At 40.1% G+C, this 23,689-nt stretch overlaps 1 protein-coding gene across 3 annotated transcripts in view; it reads right to left on the bottom strand.

Moving 5' to 3' along the window:
- The window catches only part of VGLL4 (vestigial like family member 4), a 168,968-nt gene that overhangs the window by 59,713 nt on the left and 85,566 nt on the right, over positions 1-23,689 (bottom strand). Inside the window, exon 1 of one of the 3 annotated variants that reach the window (XM_025922123.2) lies at positions 21,774-22,368. The exons of the other annotated variants lie outside the window; for them this stretch is intronic. Coding sequence (XP_025777908.1) covers positions 21,774-21,855 — 82 coding nt within the window. The 5' untranslated portion in view covers positions 21,856-22,368. Of the gene's footprint in view, positions 1-21,773; positions 22,369-23,689 lie in introns of those variants that run through there. 3 annotated transcript variants of the gene reach the window in all.

The raw sequence follows: 23,689 nt of genomic DNA, 5'->3' as shown, positions 1-23,689 counted from the left end.
AGGTACAGAGGAGCCTGGGTGAGCTGACAGCGGGAGCCCCTGGATCCGCGGTGCAGACATTCCTCAAGCTGCTGTGTCCCCGCTCCGTAAAAAAGAAACTCCAATGGTTTCCTCCTGAATGTAGAGGGGTGGGTTTCCCCAAAATATCAAGGGGCAAACCTCACTGCAGAAATGAAAACGAGGAAAGTTGATGGGGCTCCAGGGCAGCTGCCAAAGGTGGCTTTCTGAAACAGCATGCAGTTACACCGAAGCCAAGTTTCTCCCTGGGCTTTCATGCGTGTAAGGAAACAAATCTTCATTCTGAGAGGTCTGGGATGAAGCAGCAGGTCCACTTCCCCAGCAATTTAATGCAGGGTACTCAGTGTGTTCATGCAGAAGGCCATCCAGACTTGCTGGAGTCTACAGGGGGGGAATAGAGCTGGTCTAGAACCAGACAGGGCTAGGGAGCAGGGGCAGGAAAGTCAGGTGGATTTAGGATGTCACTACAGTTCCCTCATCCTATCCTGTCCCTTCCCCAGACCCCGACTTCCCACCCATTCACAGTATTTCCACACACAGAGACTCCGTCAGGCAGGAAAGATTTTACATTAGAAGGAGAACCCTAAGTCATCTAGTCTAATCTCCATCCCAAGATAGACTCCCTGGAATGACTATAAAATGGGGGAAATGTGCACTCACTACTTCACCTCCTTTAACACATGAGCAACCTTATCTATGTAGTTTTGACCATCCTGGAGACTTTTCACCGAATTTGCAAGGCCCTCCCACACTGTAATTTATGGTTAGTAACAGAAGTGCATGTACGTGCAGAGGAAGCACAGATAGCCACCTATTCTACCCAAAGTTAATAATCAGGATGATAGGGAACCCTGAGGAGCATTTACTTGGTGTTGCAAAGCTTATATACACGAATTCATTTCATCCTTCTAATTACCTATGAAGTAGGTATTCTTATTGAGTCTCATTTTACAGAGGAGGAAACAGAAGCAAAAAGGTGGCATATCAAGTTGCCCAAGGTCACATGCCATTCAGAGACGTTTAACGGAGCAGATGGTACTCCGGCTGGGTCTTGAAGGATGAGCAGGAGTTTGTCAGAGAAAAATATCCTGCAGACCAGACAAGCACTCAGTGAAGGATGGTGGGAAAAAGCATGGGCAACCCAGCCACTGGAATATACATGGCAAAGTGAAAGTGCATTAAAGAGACAGGCAGAGAAAGGCCCATTAACAGTGATGCTGGGGGACACCTTGGGCTTAGGCTATCTAAAGGCTTTAGTGGCTAGAAGCCCCCCTCAAATAAATACTCATTACAAGCAGTTAGCTTGCTATGCAGACAAGTTCAAGACAAGACCATGAGCCCTGCTTCCTTCCACTTCCAATCAGACTGCTGTCACTGGAGTTCTCCTGCATGGAAATTCTGCAGTAGCCTTTTCTACTGGGCCATGCTCAAGCAAGTTTGGACTGTATTTTGCAGGCAATGGGGAGCAGCCAATGATGACCTTCAACCTGGAAAGTGACATACCCCCATATATACGTGGCCATCTGCACCTCTGCCCTTGTTGACTGGATTCACCTAGAATTCCATCCCCATATTCTGCTCATCATCACCAAACACCCCCACCCACAACTTACTTTCTAAAGATTATCTTACTTTACAACATGCATGATGCCAACTTGTTTCTTATATAATGACTAGTACTGATCAGAAAGAAAGCCTGACACTAGGCTGTCAGCTCCTTGAGAAGAGCACTGGACACAAAGCCTGGTGCTCAAATATTCACTGGATGGCCCTCTAGGTGCCATTAATAAGGCTCATCACCTAACTGGTAATACTTTGCAAAATGTTTTCATGGAAGCGAATGGTATGTGCAGAACTTCAAGAATAAATTAAAGGAGTATCAATACAAACAACAGCCTTCCCTTCAAATCTCCAAACTGTATCATGGTGTTTTATTAAGATATAATTCATATACTACACAATTCACCCCTTTAGAGTGTCCAATTCAATGTGTTTTAGTATATGCCTAAGGTCATGCCACAATCACCACAATCTTTTTTAAGATTTTATGTTTAAGTAATCTACACCCAACATGGAGGCTGAACTTATGACCCCGAGATCGAATCACATGCTCTGCCAACTGGGCCAGCCAGGCACTCCAACAATCACTACCATCTAATTTTAGAATAGTTCTTCCCCCCAAAAATTAGCAGTCAGTACCCACACTGTACCCCCTCTCTCCAGCCCCTGGCAATACTACCCTATTTTCTGTCTCTATATATTTATCTCTTCTAGACATTTCATATAAATAGAATCATATTGTAGTCTTTTGTGTCTGGCTTCCTTCACATAGCATAATGTTTTCAAGGTACATCCATGTTGTAATATGCATGGGTACTGTGTTACTTTTTAATGACAAATAATACTCCATTGTATGGGCTATAACACAACATACTTATCCATTCATCAGCTGATGGATATTCACACTGATCCTACTGTTTGGCTATTATGAATAATGCTGCTATGGATGTCAGTGTGAGGCCGTGTTTTCCATTCTTTTGGGTGTATATCCAGGAATGGAATTGCTGGGTCAAATGGCAACCCCAAGTTTAACATTCTGAGGAACTACCAACCTGTTTCCCTAAGTGGCTGTGCCTAAAATTTACAATCCCACCAGCAATGTATGAGAGTTCCAATCTCTTTATACCCTCATCAGCCCTTCTTACAGTCTTTTTTTTTTTTTTTAATTTTAGCCATCTTAGTGGGTGTGAAGTTGTATTTCACTGTAGTTTCAATTTGCACTTTCCTAGTGACTAATGATATTGAGGCTTCTTTTCATTTGCTCATTGACTATTAGTATATCTTCTTTGGAGAAACGTCTATTCAAATCCTTTGTTCAATTAAAAAAAAATTATGTTTACTTATTTTTGAGAGCAAGAGAGACAGAGCATGAGTGGGGGAGAGACAGAGAGAGAGAGAGGGAGACACAGAATCCAAAGCAGGCTCCAGGCTCTGAGCTGTGAGCACAGAGCCCAACATGGGACCTGAACCCATGAACTTTGAGATCATGACCTGAGCCACAGTTGAACGCTCAACTGACTGAGCCACCTAGGTGTCCCTGTCCAATTTTAAATTGGGTTACTGTCCATGTATTGTTGAGGTGTAAGAGTTCTTCATATGTTCTGGATACAAACCCCTTACCAGATATATGATTTGTATAAATGTTTTTCCATTCTGTGGATTGTGCTTTCATTCAAATCTATTATTACCATTACCTATGGCCTTCAGATTTAGGAACAAAAAAAAGACCCCTCACACAAAATCTGACTCTTATTCTTATCTCTTACAAGGCATGGGAATGTTATAACAAATGCTCTTCTAAGAGCCATTATCTTCCCATCCTGTTTCCTGATAGCCCAGCCTGTGTTGAACACCAAGGACCCAGCCATGGCTAAATGCCCACCACATACACCTAGGTGGCAAACTCCAGGAAAATAAACAACAGTGACATTCACCATAGACATTCTGCCCGTTTTAGAAATTCCATCCATCTTCCCAAAGCCGTGCTTTAATGGTTTTACAAAATAAAGAAATATAATGTCACGCTATTAATAGACTGCAGAACCTACATGTGTCTTGCCAGCCTATTTTCTTTAAAACCGTGTTGACAATGATTGTTAAAACTGCTCCCATGCTAGAATGCTCCTTAACTGTTTTAGCCTTGACATGAGGTCAATGGGAATTAGACTAATGAAGAAATAAAACCAAACTGAAACATTGTAATTTGGGGCCTCCTAGACTATATTAAACTTTTGGCAAATTAGATGGATGAGTGGTTGCAACCACTGACATTCATATTTCACTCTTAGTTCTCCAGGGTCCTCATTCTCTCTGTGCCATTAACCTTTAGGGTCTAGCTCTTTGTCAATCTCACTTCAACCATGCGTTCTAAGGATTACAGAATCAGTAATTCCACAACACATTATGGCACAGACCCGGTCAGATCAGAGAGACAGATGTGAGCTCATGTAATTGAGAGGTTTCCATCTGTCGCATTGAAAACTAAGGCCTGAAAGACTCTCACATTTTCTATCGTTCAGGGCTGTTCAGACACCGGATGGCCCATGTACTTAAGCGCTGGGTAGTTCTGCAAACATCTTAAATGGCTAGTGTTTCTGCCTTTCTTGCCAAAGGTGGGTGGATATTCATGGAAGATGCTCACATTAGACCTAGTATGGATCCCAAGCATGGCTGAAAGCACAGAGGTGATAATTCCAGGTGGAGAAAGTGACATCACCTCCTACATATCCAAATCCTAGCTTCCACATCAGCCCACACATAATCAGGTCCCCTCACTGGGACAGCACATTACCTACTGGAATAATATCAAGGCACTGTAGACTTTCTGGAAGGGAAAAGAAGAAGGAATCCATGAAGGAAAAGCAGTAAAGGCTCTTGTATTAGCAAAGAGTTAAAAATAGGTGTCATACAAAAGAGACATTCTATTTTTATAGCAGGATTTTCTGTAAGTGGCTAATGAATATTTCTATGGCTACTCAAATGAAACTGACTCCATGTGACAAATGCATTACTGGAAATTTGGGAATAAATTAACTTTTGGTTAAGTATGATCTTGATCTACTGAGCTCCTAGTTAGAGCAAAAGTAGTTCCCATTCATTTTTATCAATCTGTGGAAATTTTCCTTATTGTTTCTCATTCAGCTACTCCTATTCTCCACTTGGTACAATGCTTTTCAAAGTGTGGTCTCTGGAGCACCTGCATCAGAACCACCTGAGACGCTTATTTAAGATGCATTTTCCTAAGCCCAACCCCATTCCTCATGAAAAAGTTGTCCAGGGACCCTAAAAATCTATAATTTTAGCATGTTCCCCAGGAGATTCCCTGCATTTTGCTTGTATCTTCTCTTGGGCCCCATCCAGTCTCCAAACTGATCAATAGTGCAATCAATCAATACTATGATCAATCAAACATTTCCAACTGCCTAAGGGGTATTGGAGCAGTGATTGGTGGAAGGGAAAACTGATGGCTGAGTATCTTAATGCTCAAGCATTCAATCAAGAAATGACTGAAGAGCTGGGGTTCAGAAATAGAGTTTAGGCTCTCCCCATTACCACCAGCCAACAATAGCAGGTGAAATCGCTAAAGATAGCCTTTAGAAGAGCTCACCTCTGTTTTCAAACAAAGATGTATTTCTCTATTTTTTTTTTTTTTTTATGTTCACTTCTTTAGAGGCTAGAATCTGCAATTAAGTGACCCTCACTGGTGCCTCAGTTTCTTTACACAGAAAATGGGTATGCCATCTGGTGCCTTATATTCTCTTTAATGTGTATACTGCCATATATTTCCTATATGTCTTTTGCATAACAAAAGAACTCAGGCCCCCAAAAGCTTTCAATTGTGCAATATAAGCCTTGAGATATTCAATAAAAGCCTAATAGATTCTAGGTCCAATTCATCAATTTCTCAAAGCCCAGAAAAACAAAAGGAACAGAGAAGGGAGCAAAGAGAAATTTCTACTTTAACTCCAGGAACTTGTTATAACTTGCTCAGTGGGAAACTGCTCACATTTTCCCAACTAACTCCTCATGATTAAATTGAGGCCAGCTACAAAGCCACCATGATCACTCTCTGAGAGGTCAGAGCAGGTAAATTGAGGACGGCATGAAGACCCGTTCAGCGTTGACTGGTGTCAGTGGAGGGAGAGATCAAAATTCTCTGGTGGATCTGCCTTGTAAAACGTCATTCTGTAAATACTTGGAGAATATAAGAAATAAAGTAAAAATAATGAGAAATAAAATAATAAAATAATTTAGAAAAAAATCACATGCTAACTTCAAAAGTTTCTCTTTCTCTTTTCAAAACTTCAGAAGTACCAGAAGCTTTTTCCTTTTGGCCCAGATTGTTTTTCAGTGCTACTTTGGGACAGAAGGTATCGCTCAGGAGAGCCGTGTGCTGCCATTTGTGTTGGATCATTCATCTATGGCAGCACATTTCTTTTAAATCCTACAAGCATTTGACATTCTATCTTCTCTGACCCCACGACAACTGAGAGCAAAAGTACACAACACTTAGTTTACAACCCATTCTGGTGTAGGTTGAATGACATTTGGTTCATTTGGTTCAAAGTACAGGCTTGAAAATGTCCAAGACCAACTATCTATCTACATCCATACAGATAGATATGGATACAGATGTAGGTATATATTTTCAAATTTATGTATAATGTATGGATATAGATATCTATTGATAAATAATCCACGTGAAATTACAGATCTAAAATAAAAAGCCAATTTCACTGCCATACACACACACACACACACACACACACACACACACACACGAATACATAAAATTTTATGTATCTACACAAAATCACCACATCTAAAGTGTAAATTACCCGAGAGCCAGGAGTCTACCAACTTCACAAATAGCTACTGCCCTGTGCACCGTGTCAACAGGGGAGTGAAGCCAAATGCAATAAAGACAAAGCCAGAGATTGTCAGCTTACCTGTAAGCAGAAATTATCACTCAGGTACTAAAAATAAACCACACTATTGCTCTAGAGAACTTATACCACTGGGATGGGCCCATGACATCTTTGCCGGAGTGCGGGTACAAATCAGCAAACAAAATGGCTTATTTTTCTCTTGCTTTTTGATAGCTGAAGAAGAGTGAGGAAGGCATTGTAGTCTGTATAACTGCTCAGCCCAACCTTTACGCAGGAGCTGTTGCTGGTTCTTGAAATATATTATCTCTTGGATAAATAAAATGTGGTATACCCATACATGGGGCTGTATTCAGCAATAAAAAGGAATTAAGTACCAATACATGCTCCAACATAAGTGAACCTTTCATCATGCTCAGTCACAAAGGACCATAATATTGTATGATTCCATTTATATGGAATGTTCAGAATAAGCAGATCTGTAGAGACAGAAGGTAGACTTGGGGTTACCAGGGTCTGGAAGGAGAAGGAGGTGGAGAGTGATCACTAACAAGTATAAGGTTTCTTTGGAAGGTGATGAAAATGCTCTTGACTTAGATCATGGTGATGGTTGCCCAACTGTGAATATATTAAAACCACAGAGTTGTAACACTTTACAGGGGTGAATTTTGTTTAAAAATATTAAATTTTAAAATAACTATCACCTTTAAAAACCTATAGCAGAAACAGAACCAACAATGAGGTGAGTAAATATGGTAGCTCTTTATCTTTCCAAGATTCTCAGGGAGCCCTGGGCATTGTAAGAGCTAGTTAAGCAACTGCTACAGCTGCAACGATACCTAAAATGAGGTAAATCGGGCACCTGGGGGGCTCGGTTGGCTTGACTTGATTTCAGCTCAGGTCATGATCTCACTGTTCTGTTAGTGAAATCAAGCCCTGCATTGGGCTCTGTACTGACAGCACAGAGCCTGCTTGGGATTCATATTCATTCATTCTCTCTCTCTCTCTCTCAAAATAAAAACTTTAAAAATAAAATGAGGCAAATCAAACATGGTAGGGAAATCCTGAACACAAAGAAAAAAACGTGCAAAAAAATAAAAACACCCTACATACATATGACACAAAATCAAAATAACAGGAGTCGCTGTATGGGTGGAGGAGTACTGAGGTGTCCTCTCATTCTCCTCTTGTTACTTAGAAGATAAGCCCCTGGGAAAGGAAGGAATTTGAAGTTTTGTTTCCTCATGACACATCAGATCTAGCATATTTGGAGATTTCATAACCTTAACAAGGTAGTAACATATTTTAAGGTGCCATGCGTATTTCCCACCCTAGACACCATTTCCCTCTAGACACCACTGTGATAGCTATGAGCTGTGATTATCCCACCTCTTTAATGGGAAAGGAAGGCTCATTCTACAAAAACTCACAGATAAACTAAGTGGCATTCACATCTTTCATAAAGTGAAACACGTTGCTAGAAGGCCACCAATAGCCTCACTGCACGAAATACAATCAGGGAGCAAAGCTGAACAGAATAAAGACAAAGCCAGAAACTATCAGTCTATCCAGTTTAACGGTCAAATTATCTCTACCCCCTATAAAAGAAGGGCTCTACAGGGGTGCCTGGGTGGCTCCTTGGGTTGGTTAAGCATCCAACTCTTTGATCTTGGCTCAAGTCATGGTCTCACAGCTTGTGCGATCGAGCCCCACATCGGGCTCTGTGCCAACAACACAGAACCTGCTTAAGATTCTCTCTCTCTCTGCCCATCTCCCGCTCATAGGCACACTCTCTCTCTCAAAATAAATAAATAAACTTTAAAAAGAAAAAAAAGGGGGGCTCTATGATCTCAGATCTTCACACATTTACTTAGTGCCTACCATGGTCACAAACAATGACAAGTGCTACTGGCAGAGAATATACAAAGGAAGCCAGACTCCTTTCCCTCAAGTAACTTACGCTTTAAATGTAGTGGTTTCCTATCTAGATGGCAGTGAAATTGAATTTAAAAGTTTTTGTTAAACATTCAAAGGTGTCTTGTTATTTTCAAAGTACTCACTCTAGAATGATGTGTACCTACTTATTCCAAAGAAAACTCACTCATTAAAACTGTCACTCCACGTGTGGAACTGGCTTTGAAATTACAGAAAAAAACTAGCTCATCATTTTATAGGCATACTTACACAGAACTGTGCCTGGCCAACAGTAAGTACTCTACAAGTGTCATATATATCCGAAGTGTCTTGTATATATCTGTGTGTGTGTGTGTGTGTGTATACACACACACACACATATAACATATAATACATATGTGTATATACATTCATGTACACATACGTATACAGTCACTAACCACCATATAAAATATTCCAAAGAATATACCTCAGACCTTGAAGGCAAGTTCAAAAAAAAAACACAAACCCAACAATGTTCTGGGAATGAGATCACCACAATGTTAGGTTAAATGTTAGGTGTAATTTTCCAAGGTAATTACTGTGAAGACAAGTTTGAACACCTTACTTATTTAGATGTGTAAGTTATTACATTTGTTTGCTTTTAATGTCACACTTTATTTACATTAAAGATAACAAAATACAAGGTGATATAACTGCCAAATGAATATTACAGGCTATAAACCCTACAGAAATTCAAAAGAGGAGGATATAAACATCGTCATACATGAAAGAAGACAAGGCATCTTGTTAGCCATGGAGGATTTGAAAGGTTGCACACAGTACAATCCCTGCCAACAAAAAGTTTCAGATAAAGTTTCACAGAGGGAGGCTCAGCTACACCCTGAAGGATATACAGAATTCACATAGCTGGAAAGGAGCAGGAAGAACATTCCAAACTGGGGGGAAATTAAAATTGTCTACAGAGGGAATGGTAGACAAACCAGAAGATAAATCAAACCGTGGAGCTAAGAGAGCTTATTCCCTGAGCTTTATTTTAACAGGCCAGTGGTTGGATGAATCATTACCAAGTAAGAAATAAAGCAACACTACGCTAAAGGAAAAGTGTTCCCAAAAAAAGAGTCCTCTGTGCCACGTTGGTGTTTGTTCACATCCCTCAATCTAGCTGCGTGCTGGTTTCCATGGCTTGGATTTACCCATTTGGAAAAACAACCCCTCCTTTGACAATACCAAAATCACTACCTCTGTCTGAAATTAGACAAAAAATATACACATATTCCAGCCTCTGAGATGATCAACCCATCAAAAGTTAAGAATATGTCTTTTCGCACATAATACCAAACAGCAATGGAAAACAAGTAATGAATTTTAAGTTAACAATGAAAAACACCTTAATATTGTCCATAAACCTCCAGCAAAGCTAAAATGTGGAAGACGGGCTAACCCAAGTACTGGTGAGGATGTACAGTTCCTGGAACCCTTCTACAACACTAGTAGGAGAGTAAGACAGTATGATCACTTGGAAAACGGATGAGAGTTAACATACAAAGTTAAACATACCCAAATGGCCCAGAAATTCCACACATAAGTATTTATCCAAAAGAAAGGAGTGTGTATGTCCACAAAAAGGCCTGCACAAAAACATCAAGGTTGTACCACAAAGTGAATGAATTTCATACCAGAGTTGTACACCTAATAATGGTTAAGATGACAAATTTTAGTGTATGTTTATTTTACCACAAAAAAAAAAAAAATGTTTACAGCAATTTCAAACTAGAAGCAATGCAAAGGTCTACCAACCTTAGAACAGATAAGCAAATTGTGACATAATCACATAATGCATGATAGCACAGCAATACAAAAGAATAAAGTACTGATCCCTACAACAACATGGGTGAATCTCAAAAATACTGTGTTGAGCACAAAAAGTTGGAATCAAATGATTCTATTTATATGAAGCTCAAAAGTAGACAAAACTAATGCAGGACTAGGGAAGGTCAAAATAGTGGTTCTCTTTGTTGGGGGAGGTGTATGGCCTGTCCAAGGAAACATGAAGGAACACTCTGGGGTAATGGAAATGTTCTATATCTTGATCTGGGTTCTTCCAAAAGGTAGTAATTATAGGGGAAAAAAATTCATTATAAGCCATGCCCTTAAGATTTCACCATAATCAATTATGCGTCAATAAAAACAAAAACAAAAATTGAACAGGTGGAACATCCCAGTAGTCTATTACACATGTGAAGTCCAAGGTTTACATTTTATCCAGCCCTTCCCAAATACCCTTATCACAAAATAAAGAGCACACAATAAAAATTCCCCCTGGGGTGTTGGAAGATCTATTCTGTTCAGGGCAAGAACTTTAAAGGTCTGATCGGAAAAGTTTAAGAAGAACATACAATTGATGCCTTGAGCCGTTTAGAAATTCACTGAATTTTTTAAATTCTAAATATATTTTATTCCTCTTAGGACCCAAAAAAATTTGACTTTTTTTTTTTTTTTTTTTTTTAAGAAAAAGTTGAGGGGCACCTGGGTGGCTCAGTTAGTTAAGCGTCCTGACTTCAGCTCAGGTCATGATTTCAGGGTGAGTTCAAACCCCACCCCGCCAGGCTCTGTGCGGACGGCTCAGAGCCTGGACCCTGCTTCAGATTCTGTGTCTCCCTCTCTCTCTCTGCCCTAACCCCCTGCTCCCATTCCGTGTCTCTCTCTCTTTCTCTCAAAAATAAATAAATATTAAAAAATTTTTAACGAAAAATTTCGCAATAGTACAATAAATGTTAGTTCTCAACGTAAAATGGAGTGATGCAGTCTGACTCTCCGACCATAGTTTAAAAGCCAAGTAAAAGATCCAACTTCTAAAATTCCAAAGGAAATTTTCTAAAAGTTTCCTCAATATACATTTAATTAATTAATTAATGTAATCTCTACACCTCATGTGGGGCTCAAACTCAGAACCCCAAGATTAAGAGTCGCACACCCTTCCAACTGATCTAGCCAGGCACCCCTCCTCAAAATACTTTTAAATCCTTCACAGCATCATGAGGGAAATAAATCATCCACTCAAATCTATATTTTGAAGTTTAACAATAAGAGCAGTCACTTTTTTAAGTATGGCTGTAACTATTCCAAACAGTAAATCAGCTAATAGACGTCAACCTATAATAATGACCTATTCATAATCTGTAATTATCTTGTTTATGTACCTGTTCACGGTATCTCCCCTGCCAGAATGGAGCTCCAAAAATCCAGGGATATCACTACCTGTTTTCTTAAAAGCTATACCCCCCACACATAAAACAGTGCCTAGCACACAATACGCATTAAGTATTTTCCCATAAATGATCAGTTATCTACTAGACTATCCACAGTGCAGAAACTAGGAAACAAGAATAGGAGCAGTTATTTACAACCAACCAGCCCATTTGCAATGTTTCTATACAGAAACTGAGCCTCAAAGAGTTTTCTTTCTTCCCCTCTCCTTTTCAACCCTCCTTTCCCAGCTGCCATTCCTTCCTCTAAGAAGGACATTCTAAGAGTTAACCAACTCTCTTGTGTTACCAAATAATGGAGTATCCTTGGGTTAATCACACAATTTCAATGTTTCTCTCTTTTTTTTTATTTTTTCAACGTTTATTTATTTTTTTGGGACAGAGAGAGACAGAGCATGAACGGGGGAGGGGCAGAGAGAGAGGGAGACACAGAATCGGAAACAGGCTCCAGGCTCTGAGCCATCAGCCCAGAGCCTGACGCGGGGCTCGAACTCACGGACCGCGAGATCGTGACCTGGCTGAAGTCGGACGCTTAACCGACTGCGCCACCCAGGCGCCCCTCAATGTTTCTCTCTTTAACAAAAAGACACTGGAGGAGATTCATACCTAAGTAGACACCATGGCGCTTGGTGCTAAGAACAGAGGTGAAAGACCAAGTTCTAGCTGTCCCGAGATTATAGTGAGGCAGACAGAGGAGTATTTAACAAAGAGAGATAAATTCTCTGACAAAAGCATGCATGGCATGCCATGAAAACACAAACACAACACAAAACCCAGCTAAAAAGGCAAAGGTGAGGAGGGTCACTTTCTAGAAGACTCCGCACTTGAGAGACTAATAAAATCCAAGACAAAGAGCAGGGGGGATTTCAGAGAGAGGCAATGGTTCATCCAAAGGAAATACAGCTAACCCTTGAACAACGTGGGTTGGAAGTGCTCTGGTCCCCTTACGTGTTTTGGTTTTCTTTTCCAGTAAATACAGTACAGTTCTGTACATGTACTTCCTCTTCCTTATGATTTTTTATTAACATTTCCTTTTCTCTAGCTTACTTGATTATAAAAATATAGTATATAACGCACACAACATACAAAATATACATTAATTACTGCTTATGTTATAGTATCAGTAAGGCTTCCAGTCAACAGTAGGCTATTAGTAGTCAAGTTTTGGAGAAGTCAAAAGTTACATGCATGTTTTCAAGTGCATGGGAGGTGGCAGGGGGAGGGTAGATAGGCACCCCTAATCCTCATGTTGCTTGATGGTCAACTGTAGTTTGATGTATCTGGACTATAGGGTGTGGGTGAAGGAATACTTGAAGATTAAGGCTGGAACAGTACATAAGGGATGGCATTCTGGTAATATAATGAATAAAAGCCTAGACGGGAACAGTACTGCAGGCAAGGGTTAGTTGTAGGGTTATTTTAGGAATAAAAAGAAAACTGATGGAGCCCTAACTAGAAGAAGAGCTCCTAGAACCTCTTCCACTTCTGATTGTCTTCTTTGTTCCTCGGTGACCATTCTTGCCCAGAGCTTCACTTATTCTCTACCCCAAACTCCTATCACTCTAGACCTATATACCCAACCTTAAAATATTTAGCTCTTCTTTGAAATTTCAAAGGTCTTTCAAACTCAACGTATCCAAAAGTAAACTCATGACCTCATCCCAGAACCCAGTCCTCTCCCTTGGTTTCCCATCTCTGCAAATGGCAGCACACTCCACTCATGTGGCCAAGCTGGAAACCTAGGAGGCACCCTCAACATCTTCCCCTGCTCTAATCTCTCACCATGTCCTTCCTGTCAGTCTCCTCTCTAAACAGTCTTAGTTTGTCTACTACTCTCCTTTTCCACGACCACCACCACAGTTTGGGTTTCTACCATCTCTTGCCTAGACCACTGCAACAGGTTTACATTCTCTATTTCTTTATTCCCTCCTTCTTCCCTTCCAATCTATTCTCAAGTTGTAACCACAGTTTGCTCGTTTTGAATGTTTATCAGCCTGCCTCACTCTTTGATACCCTCCTACCAACCCCAGAAGCTCTAGAAAGCCCCTGCTGATGTTACTCACTATATGCTTGCCAGCACCTCACTCCCGATGGAGTGAACACTCAAAAGAGTGTTTGAGCCAAGGGATATAAGAATTTTAAGATTTTGGAAGGAATCAACACCAAATGGTACTAAAAGGTTCAACAGGTAAGGGCTAAAAAGTGCCCACTCAAGCTACCATGAAGGATATCATTTAGTGACCTTGTCCAGAACAACTTTGGTGGAGTTGTGGGAACAGAAATCAGACAACAGTGGATTGAGGAGAGACTGGGCAGAAGGGAACCAGAAATAGGTTGACCACATTCTTCCAAAAACCTGGATGGCAAAGAAAAGAGTCTAATAGCTGCGGGGGGGGGGGGGGGGGGGGGCGGCAAAAGATTTAGGGATGAGTTTGGTTTTGTTTTGAAGTTGGGAGAGACCTGTGTGCATAAACACATGATGAAGAGAAAGAACCAGGAGAGGAAGAAGGGGGAAATCAGAAAAGAAACAGATCATAAAGTCCCTGAGGCCAGAAGAGCTGGGACCAGTGAGCCACCAATCAAAGAATTAAAATTAGCCTTTTGCTGATACTAAGGGAAAGGAAAGAAACATGGAGTTAGATTCAGAAGAGTCTGCAGGTGGAAAAGGACGATGTGGTGGTTCTTCTAGTTTCTTCTTAAAGAATATATAAGGGTTCTTCCAGCTCTGTAAGAGGCCTTTTCCCACTCTGTGTCGTACAAAATACAGAACGAAGTACATACAGCATGTATATAATATTTATCGGACACCAAGAGCGATGTTTGATGTCTGCTACTGGTTCTAGAATTCTAGTCCGCCTCTTCCCCTACCAACGTCAGCCATCCTTTAATGGTGTAAAGCCTATCAGAGAAAAAGGGCTCCCATCCTGGTCTCCAGAAACTGGTGGTAACTGTTCCCAAATCTGAATTCAGTAGAGCAGTGCTAGAAAACTTTTTATAGGTTTTATCCTGAGAATGACTACTATTTTCCATTTCTTGTGCCCTCTGCTCAGAACTTAGAGAGCCTGGTATAGCTGTTACTGTGTATTCCTTTAAAGAAAGCTACTCAAAGCCCTCTCACGGGTGATTTTATGCATTGGCAAAAAGGTCATAGCTTTTCATCAGGAAAATAAAACAAGAGTTCTCTTTGGGGTCAGCCAATAGTTTATCAGCTGCTCATTAGAAAAAAAAAAAAAAAAAGCAACAACAATCGTTTAAAAGGACACACATAGTAAGAATGGGAGAAAATGGGTACCGGAAAGAGCTGTTGACATTAAATTAAAATTTTAAATTAATCCCTTGTCACTTTAATAGTGCTGCCACATAATGGAAGATGTGTGTTTGTTTTCAAAGGGGGAAAAGTGTCCAGAAATTTGCACTCATCACTCCCTTAACTGTTATCAGGGAAGAAGCACAGGCTTACTCTGTCCAGCTGGACTTGGGGTAGTGTAAACAACTTTGCTAAATTGCTTGGCAGAACGTATCTGCAACAAATCATTAAATTCTAGAATTCACTCTATTAAAATCAAATCATTAGCCAAGAACAATTAACAGGCAACTATTTTCATGCAAAACATATAAAAATCAAGAGCAATACATATGGATGATTCTTTTTCATTCATAATTTTAGATGGTGCATAATGCAGACTATTGTTTCAGATCTTTGTTGCCCTCGGACAGCCATCTCTCTACAATGTAGAGTATTGTTTGAATACTGGAACAACCCAAGCTTTTTCTGTGTATCTAAAAGTCCCTGGATTAACATCCAAAAAAATCTGGCACTGCAACAAAGTTGACTTGTAACAAGTCTCAGCCTTTAAGCAAATTGCTTATTAATGCAGAACGAAAGTCGTTGTTCAGATCCTAATTAAGGTATGTTTCTCAAGTGTCCCCCAACTCTGCATTCACCAAAACTGGGCAGAATTTCTCAAACGCACCATTTCCCATTACAGCCTGGATAACAGAAGGCTTTGACAGGTGATGAAGACTGTGAACAAAACACTGGCTGAAAACAAAGTTTGGACCAAAGCGTCCACCAGCTCTGTTTAAAAGTGACCAGGTGAGCAAGAAGGATGCTGGGGCGTCCACACATGTTCCACAGCCAAGATTCTCCACACCTGAAGATAAGCTGGCTTCATATGGAAAAGACAAAGACATCTCCACTGTAAAAAGTCTCATAAGTAAGACACAAAAGAAGACATAGAAAATAATTCTGATTATACAGGGCAAAAAAAAAAAAGAAAAAAAAACCAAAACAGACAAAACTTTGTGATGACCTCTTGGGGCTGAGAGGAATATGACAGGGAGAGAATACTTGAGGGAGGTGATTGATTATTTCCTGACATGGTAGTGATTATAAGGTTGTTCCTTTTTAAACTACACATGTTTTATGCATGTTTATGTACATACAACACATTTCATAATAAAAAATGTTGAGAGAGAGAGGGAGAGAGAGAGAGAGATAACCCAAGACTTATACATACCAGCAGAGCACAGGCATTCCATATACATTTAAGAGAATGGATACTGGGTGGGAAAAGGACAGAACTGTTTTCTGCAATCACTTACTAAATATACCTCAGTTTGTTATGTTTAGAGACTTCTTTGCAAACAAACAAGTAAAATACTAAAGAGTTCAGAAAGATCATTTAAATGGCCACAAATTAAAGATAACTTTAAGAATAGATTTTCTATTTTACTTAAGGGAAATAAACAGTCTTTCAACTAGTAGTAATTCACATCGTTAGGATTTAAACATAATCTGTATATAATACCCTGAAACTAAAACAATCTATAGTATTTTTTTTAAAAGGGGGGGGTGGTGGGAAGTGCAGCAAAGGCGGCAAGATAACAAAGCAAACTGAAGGAAATAATTCCTTAGAATTTAGCAGAACACATAACATTCAGGAAGGCAAAGAGAGAACAAATGGAGAACGTAAAATCGTTTTCAGACTCTACTTTTAAAATTAAGTGTCCGTGGCTGAAGTTTTTGGGGGGAGGGGGGCATAGGGGGTGGCCGATATATGAGTTGATTAAAAAATATAACAGGGAGAGGGACTATTTTGTAGAACAAACTGATATGGCTGAGCAAGACTAGAAAATACTTCCAATGAGCTCAGTATGCACTACAGAGATCCCACTAAACATAAACAGTCATTGAATAAATGCTCAGATAAGGAGATAAAACAAATCTAGCCAGAAACAATCCCTGGTAAGACTGGTTTTATAGATTTGTATACATGGGTAAGTGCTAAGTCTGGATCCAATTTCTTCAGACAAAATCAAGTTTTCTGCAACAGCCTCACAATTGAGCAGAACAAGGCTGTACTGAGAGGTCTGGAATCTTCTCACATGCTGAGGGGGATTTTTTTGTATCTTATGGCATGTTTAAAAAAAATCTTTACAGCAACAAATCCAAACATGCTAGGAATCGAGGGCCATGCAGACAATAGGGAAGGGAAGGAGGAAGGAAGGAAGAGAAATCTGCCTTCCAAAACAAAGCCATGTGTAGGCTCCAAGAGATAAACAGCCAAGTAAAATAATCCTTCCAGAGGAGAGTAGAGAAACGAGGGCGGAGAGCTAGAAGGAAGGAGGCTATAATCACACCTTCCCTTCACAAACTGTAATTTGAAGAAATACAAACTGGCCAGATCTCTCGCAGGAGATCTCTTGGGCTCACCTGGGCATGTTGTACTAACCAAGCTCCTTTCAGCCTTCCTCTCCTCTGCCTTCTCCTTCGGGTCTCGTCTCCTCCCCTCCCCTTCCCCCTCTCCCTGTCCCTCTTCCTCTCCCACTCTCTCCCTCTCTCTCTCCTCACTCCTGACCCTCTCCTGCAAATAAAATGGTAAAGTAAAACCAATTTCCACAGCAAAATAGTTACAGATGTTCTACTTCGGAATACACCTCTGGATCAAGAGCTGGTCACTTGATACGCAGGCCTGGGGAACAGAGGGGGGTTCAAATGGCTCCTCTCTGTGGCCTTTTCACCTCGACAGTACCCAATGCTCTAAGTTTTCCTGATGCCTCTGAACTCATTAGACAAAGGACACTAAACTGCTGCTGGTTAGACAGGCAGAAAACAAAAGAAATCCCTCACCTAACCTCGTATCCCTGGCAGAGTCTCAGGCCACAACTCTTGTGTGCATTTTCCTTTCGATTCCAGACAATTAATTTAAGTGCAGCCTGTGATGAAATAAGTGATAATTATGTTCTAAAACAATGAACAGCTCAAAATCTGAGGAACTCAGAATCTTAAGCTTTCCGATGATTGCAATATACAATTTATTCTTACTTTCTCCCAATATAAATCGCACTATTAAATTAAAAGGGGAGAATTCTTCTACCAAATTACACACTAATGGCTCTTAACCCATAATTAAAGTATCACTAACAGCAGCTTAAAGCCACGGCCAACCATGAGCACATTTATTAGGACCTATGTTTTCAGCACCACGTAATTATGTAAATATAACTGTCAGCCATCTTGAGAAAAATCAATGGCCTAACCAGTTCCCTGCTCCCTTGGGAAAACACTCTTGGTAAAGTGGCATTACACAGGGCCTCCTGCTCTGCACAGTCAGAAAAAAAGTAAGCAAACCTAAGCACCAGAGCAGAAGAAGCACAAATTCCAACAAGGCTGGTCACCCAGAGTCCTCATGACTCTTTCCTGAACATCACAACAGCCTGGAAACCCAGACCAGCAACTGGCTTCAGAGCAATGAGGACTCCAGGACAGGTTCGCTGTGTGTTGTAATCCAAGATGCCACCCCTGTGGCTGGGAGCTGGGAGCACCCCCAGGACCAAGCACAGTCCCTATCATAGAGGGGCTATTAATTAAGAAGACAAGACGTAAAATAATCTTGGAGGCAGGAATGCTGTAGAAAAATCAGAGACTAATCAAAACCACTGAATCCCCACCACAGCTCATTTCTGCCACAAACTTTATGAATACACTTGAATGGACAACTTACCTCTCTGGGCTTCCGTTTCCTTGGCCGAAAAAAAAAAAAACAAAAAAAAGTCAAATGTCTAAGATCTAAGAGGCCCTGTACAGCTCTGCAATTATGAGATAATTAGAGAATACAAGATTTTTATAATGAAGTGCTAAACTGTACAGTAGGGACTACACCACCAGTGGAGAGATTTCATGGATTTTTTGAGTCAGCCACTTACTGAGAGCCAAATCGGGCACCGTGCCAGGACTCCAGGATGCAGTAGTGCCCAAGAAAGACTGTCCTGCCTTCATGAAGCTTTCCAGTCTGCTAGTGGATTATTCTCAGGAGTTCACAGGGGAAAAACGAAGGCTGAGGTTGGCCTATGACCTCTTCACGGAGATAGAGGCAAAATTGGGGTTCACGTGGGTATAATTTGAACATTCAATAGGGTCATAAGTTAACTATTGAGGGTTGTGGAAACAAACCATAAAGGTTTTGAAGAGACACATTAACACAAGCAGAGTTCTGCTAATTTGCCCATTACCAATGAAGGTAATTGGTTTCCAGAAATTAGATTCTTTCTGTCCTTTGCCAATCTTCTTCTCCTACCAGTGGGCCCCACCCCAAACCTTCTTCCTTTATTTTCTTTTTCAATTGTGCTTACAGGCTACTAAGGTGAAAGCAGCAGTCACCGAACAGAGAGCAGTCACCGAGCAGAGTCCACATCTGAGCCACTGGAGTCGCTTTGCATGTGGGATTTTGGAAAGGCCTTGTATGCTACAAGATAATTGGCTAAAAAAGATCTAGTTGTGGGAACACTGCCACAGAGGCTGAAGAAAGACAGTGCAGACACATGGTTTATTTAGCAGAGCAGAGCCAAGTACAATACACAGGAATATGGTATAACTGACCTAGAGAATAAGAACAACCATCAACATCTTGATTTTTAAAACCAAAACTTCAGAAAATTAAATTGTCCCTTATTCTTAAGAGATGGAAAACTTGCCTGTGTCCTAAGTGAAATCAAATGCTGCCTACAACTGTACGTTCCATTTTCCAAATAACTTCCCTGGAATGCTGGTGAGCTGCTATGTTTAATACGAACATTTCCAAAGTACTGGATTTACAATAATAGTAAAGGTTCCTACTTTTCTTACCAAAAAAAAAAAAAACAAAACAAAATCCCATCTGAGATTTATGTTCATCTTCAAAAACACCCTTTGAGTTCAGAGCAGATGTGTGCAGTGTTTATACTAAGAAAACCACCAGGGCATAAACTACCCACTATAAACACCACTCAAATTTTGCTGTGCTTTTCTTCATTTCCTGTGTATTTATTTTGGTGTTAAAATAATGTTAACTTTCGTAGTAAGGAAAATAGCAGCAGATGTTTAAACCAAACAGACTATAGCAAACCATCCTACATATCTACTCAACTTTCAAAATCAAAGTTTCTTCCTCCCAAATAGACAGGGGGCTGCAAGCAGACTATTTTCGAGTATCATTGCACACTATGGAACAACAAATCAACCTGGACAAGTTTTCCATAAGCTTTTCCTCACTACCCCCAACTGGAGATATAAAAAATTAATGTGGTATCAATTTCCTCACAATCCCTATACTCCTCTCTTAGGCTGATCATTACGTTCTGTTTTGAAAATATCATATTACTCAACGACAAAGACAAGCCAACAGATATTGCCTTAAAAGTTTTGATTTCCTGTTCACTGAGAAAAAGAAAAGTTTAAAAAACTACAGTATGTTAATTTCACAAGCAACATTTTAAAGGAGTGTCTGCCTTTTAAATGAGTGACTTCAGAAGCAACAGGCTACTCAAAGAAGCAGATTCAAAGAAAGCAATTCACCAAAAATCTCTTTAATGGAACAAGCAGGAGTTTAAAAATATATACCTTAAAAAAAATTCTTAAGTATGAGATCTTTATCCACAGAGTTAAGTAAAAAACAGTATGAATGAGATTTTATTTTCCTTGAAGGGGAAAGGGTTAGTTTTCAATTGATTAGACAACAGGCCTGCAATTTTTACATGAAAAATTCAAGTTTCTTCAATGTTTTCTTTTTCAAAAGAAACATTCAGTTCACTATTAAGAGAAAACATGGAAACTACCCGTCCTGAATCAGAAAGGAGATGTCTCCTCCTCGATTTGTATGTGGTTACAACAAAAAACACTCCTCCTGCCAAGCTGAATTCCCCCGGAGATGCCTCTCCGGCCACTCAAACCCTGGCCATTACCACTTTTTCAAATCGCACGTAGATAATGTTCCAACAGATTAAGAAATCACTTTTTCTCTTCTTCCTACTAACAGAGACAGCTTGAAACACTACAAGCCAGTGGGGAAACACCTCATGGATTAGCAGGAGGCAATAAACAATAAGAATTTAGCGTAGGTTCTTTCTTTCTTTCTTTCAATTTAGCTTTCTGGTTTGTGCATTGTGCAATCACTTCCACAAGGGACTGGAGTGTGGAGGGAACATCCTTCAATGTCAGAACTCTCTCAGCGCTGTACAGGAAATGGGAAGTCAGACAAAGAGCCAGTCTGTGCTTTGTGACATGGGTGCCCTTCCAGTCCCCTAAACTGAACAGAAAAATTCTTCATTGTTTGGGACAATCACTCCTGAAAACAAAAACTCACTGTAACTTTCCGTTCCCCTCTCCATGAAAATCCAAAGCACTGACTGCAATACAGTATAAATACTGTCCGCAGTGTAGGTTTAAAATAAGTATCAAAGCAGGGAAAGAAAGAAAGAAAGAAAGAAAGAAAGAAAAAAAAAAACCCAACACGTTTAACTTTTACTGGGTCCTGGAAGTTCTTCCTCTAAAGAAAACAGCAACAGAAATAAAAAATAATCATATAATCAAGAGTTAAAAATTTGAAGAGTTAATATGTTGCAAGCAAAAAGCAAACTTTTAACAGTTTATATTTCACCGCCTTCCCTCCCCCACCATAACCCTGAAGGCTAAGATAGGGAACAACAAACTTTGTATTGAAAATAGTACATAACAGACACTCGCCTTTCAAAGCCCCCTGAAATCCCAAGAAAGAGAACAAAATACACAGAAGGCATTCAGAACCCTAAAGGAGGAGTGGCCTTGACAAAAGCAATGGAAGAGCAATTTCTAGAACAGAACCTCTACCTTCATAGCACAGGATGCCGATATTGTTGTTCATCTTGTCCAAGTACTGGTAGTTCAACAGATCCATCTTCATAAATAGCATTTATTGGGCTAGCACAGAAAACCAGCTCTCTGCTTTCGCCCCAAAAGAGTACGTTTCAAAAATCAGTTACTGCTGAGTAGCTCCTGGCTTTCTCTTAAACTTCACAAAGACGGGAGGCCCAGCCTCAGATGATCAAAACAAAGTATGTAAAAGTTAAAAAAAAAAAAAAAAAAAAAAAAGAAAGAAAGAAAGAAAAGAAAAAGAAAAAAAGAAAAACGAGAAAAGAGGGGGGAAAAACACACGCACAAAAAAAATCAAACTCGCACAAAACCCTTCAAGGGTTTATTTGTAGATGGTCTATGTTTTGTATCCTCAATCAAGCACTTAGAAACCGTTTCTGAAGTCTTTACGAGTCTTTCTTCAAAATAAAAAAGGAGTGGAAACGAAAAACACGAAGCACATTTCCTAGGACAAAGCCACGCTCGCTTTCCTCACAGCCCGCTGCAAGTTAACTGCGCTGACATGCTGGCTATGCTTGGTATGACTCGTATGTAAACGAGCTTCCTCTCCCCAGCGGGAGGGAGCACGGAGCATGCTCACTGAATCCCTGGAGCTCTTCAAATGTCAGGGATATTTTCTGCACAAGATCAGTCTCTAAATGTATTAAGTGTTTGAAAGAAAGAGAAAGAGGAGGTGGAGAGCCTGCACAGAGGGGCCGTGCAGAGCTGCTCTTGACGGGAAGCAGGCTTGCCACTGCACAACCGGAGGAGGAGAAAGAAAACCCAGGAAGTTTCTTTTTCAGGAGCTGAGTAAAAAGTAAAAAATCCATCATGGAAGCAAACGTCCGTGGAACTTAACTTTGCTGTACCTTCCTGTTGGGGTTCAGAAACCCACAGTGGTTTTGCTGTGGGATATATTCAACCCATATTTGTAAGGCTCCTTTTTTCTTTCTTTCTTTTCAAAATTGTTTTATAATATCCATTTATACTTTAACAGTGTTTCAAATTTTGATGTTAATGTTAACATGTAACTTCTCTCATAATCCTCATAACAACTCACATGAACAGGGCAGGGATGGTATCACCTTTTTACAGCAGAAGAAACTGAGGCTCAGAGGGATTAAATGACTGGCCCATGACCCCAAAACAGTTGGTAGAACTACTTTTAAGATTTTTTTTTCCCCTAATAACTTTTCAAAACAAAAAAAAACAAAAAAAAAAAAACAAGGAGGGAAAGAGAGAGAAAGAAGAAACAGAGAGAGAGAGGGGCGATTAAGCAAGTAAGACTGATATACCCAAAACCAAATGCCTACTTGAAATGATGGGGTGTGGGGCAAAATAAAATTATTTTCATTTTGCACATATGAAAGCTGTTCCATCTGTGTATAATCGTGGCTAGTAGCATGCTGCTATGCTGTTCTTTACTGGAAGGACCAGAGCCTTAAACTTTGCATATCTCCAATATCTAGCACAAGCAGGTACCCAAAAGCTGTTTACTGAATGAGTAAATCACTGAACGTTCAGAGCCTTTGGCACATGAAGAGCACACCAGCAAATAGGGGGAAAAATAGTTTTATCTTTGCAGACTGTAGCTAGCTCTTGGCACCACAAATAGAATAATAATTCACCAAAGGAAGTGTTCATATGTTGATATTATTGTATGCTATCTGGAGACTTAGAAAATATCAAGGAATGTGTTATACTGTAGACCAAGACCTGAAATTTTAATATGCTAAAATAAGAGTTGAATAAATAATTTCAAGGGCTTATATGTTAAAAATCCAGCGACAGTTGCATTTTGGATAATAGGCATGCACACAGCAAGTTGTTCTAATCAAGTCTTATCAGGAGATTCATACAACACCCAATACTACTGCCATCACTGGAGAGCTGTA

The sequence above is a fragment of the Puma concolor genome, chromosome A2 (genome assembly GCF_028749965.1).
Source record: "Puma concolor isolate L17-30 chromosome A2, mPumCon1.1.hap2, whole genome shotgun sequence".
In the NCBI taxonomy this organism is placed as follows: domain Eukaryota; kingdom Metazoa; phylum Chordata; class Mammalia; order Carnivora; family Felidae; genus Puma; species Puma concolor.
This window is presented reverse-complemented; position numbering and strand designations above follow the sequence as displayed.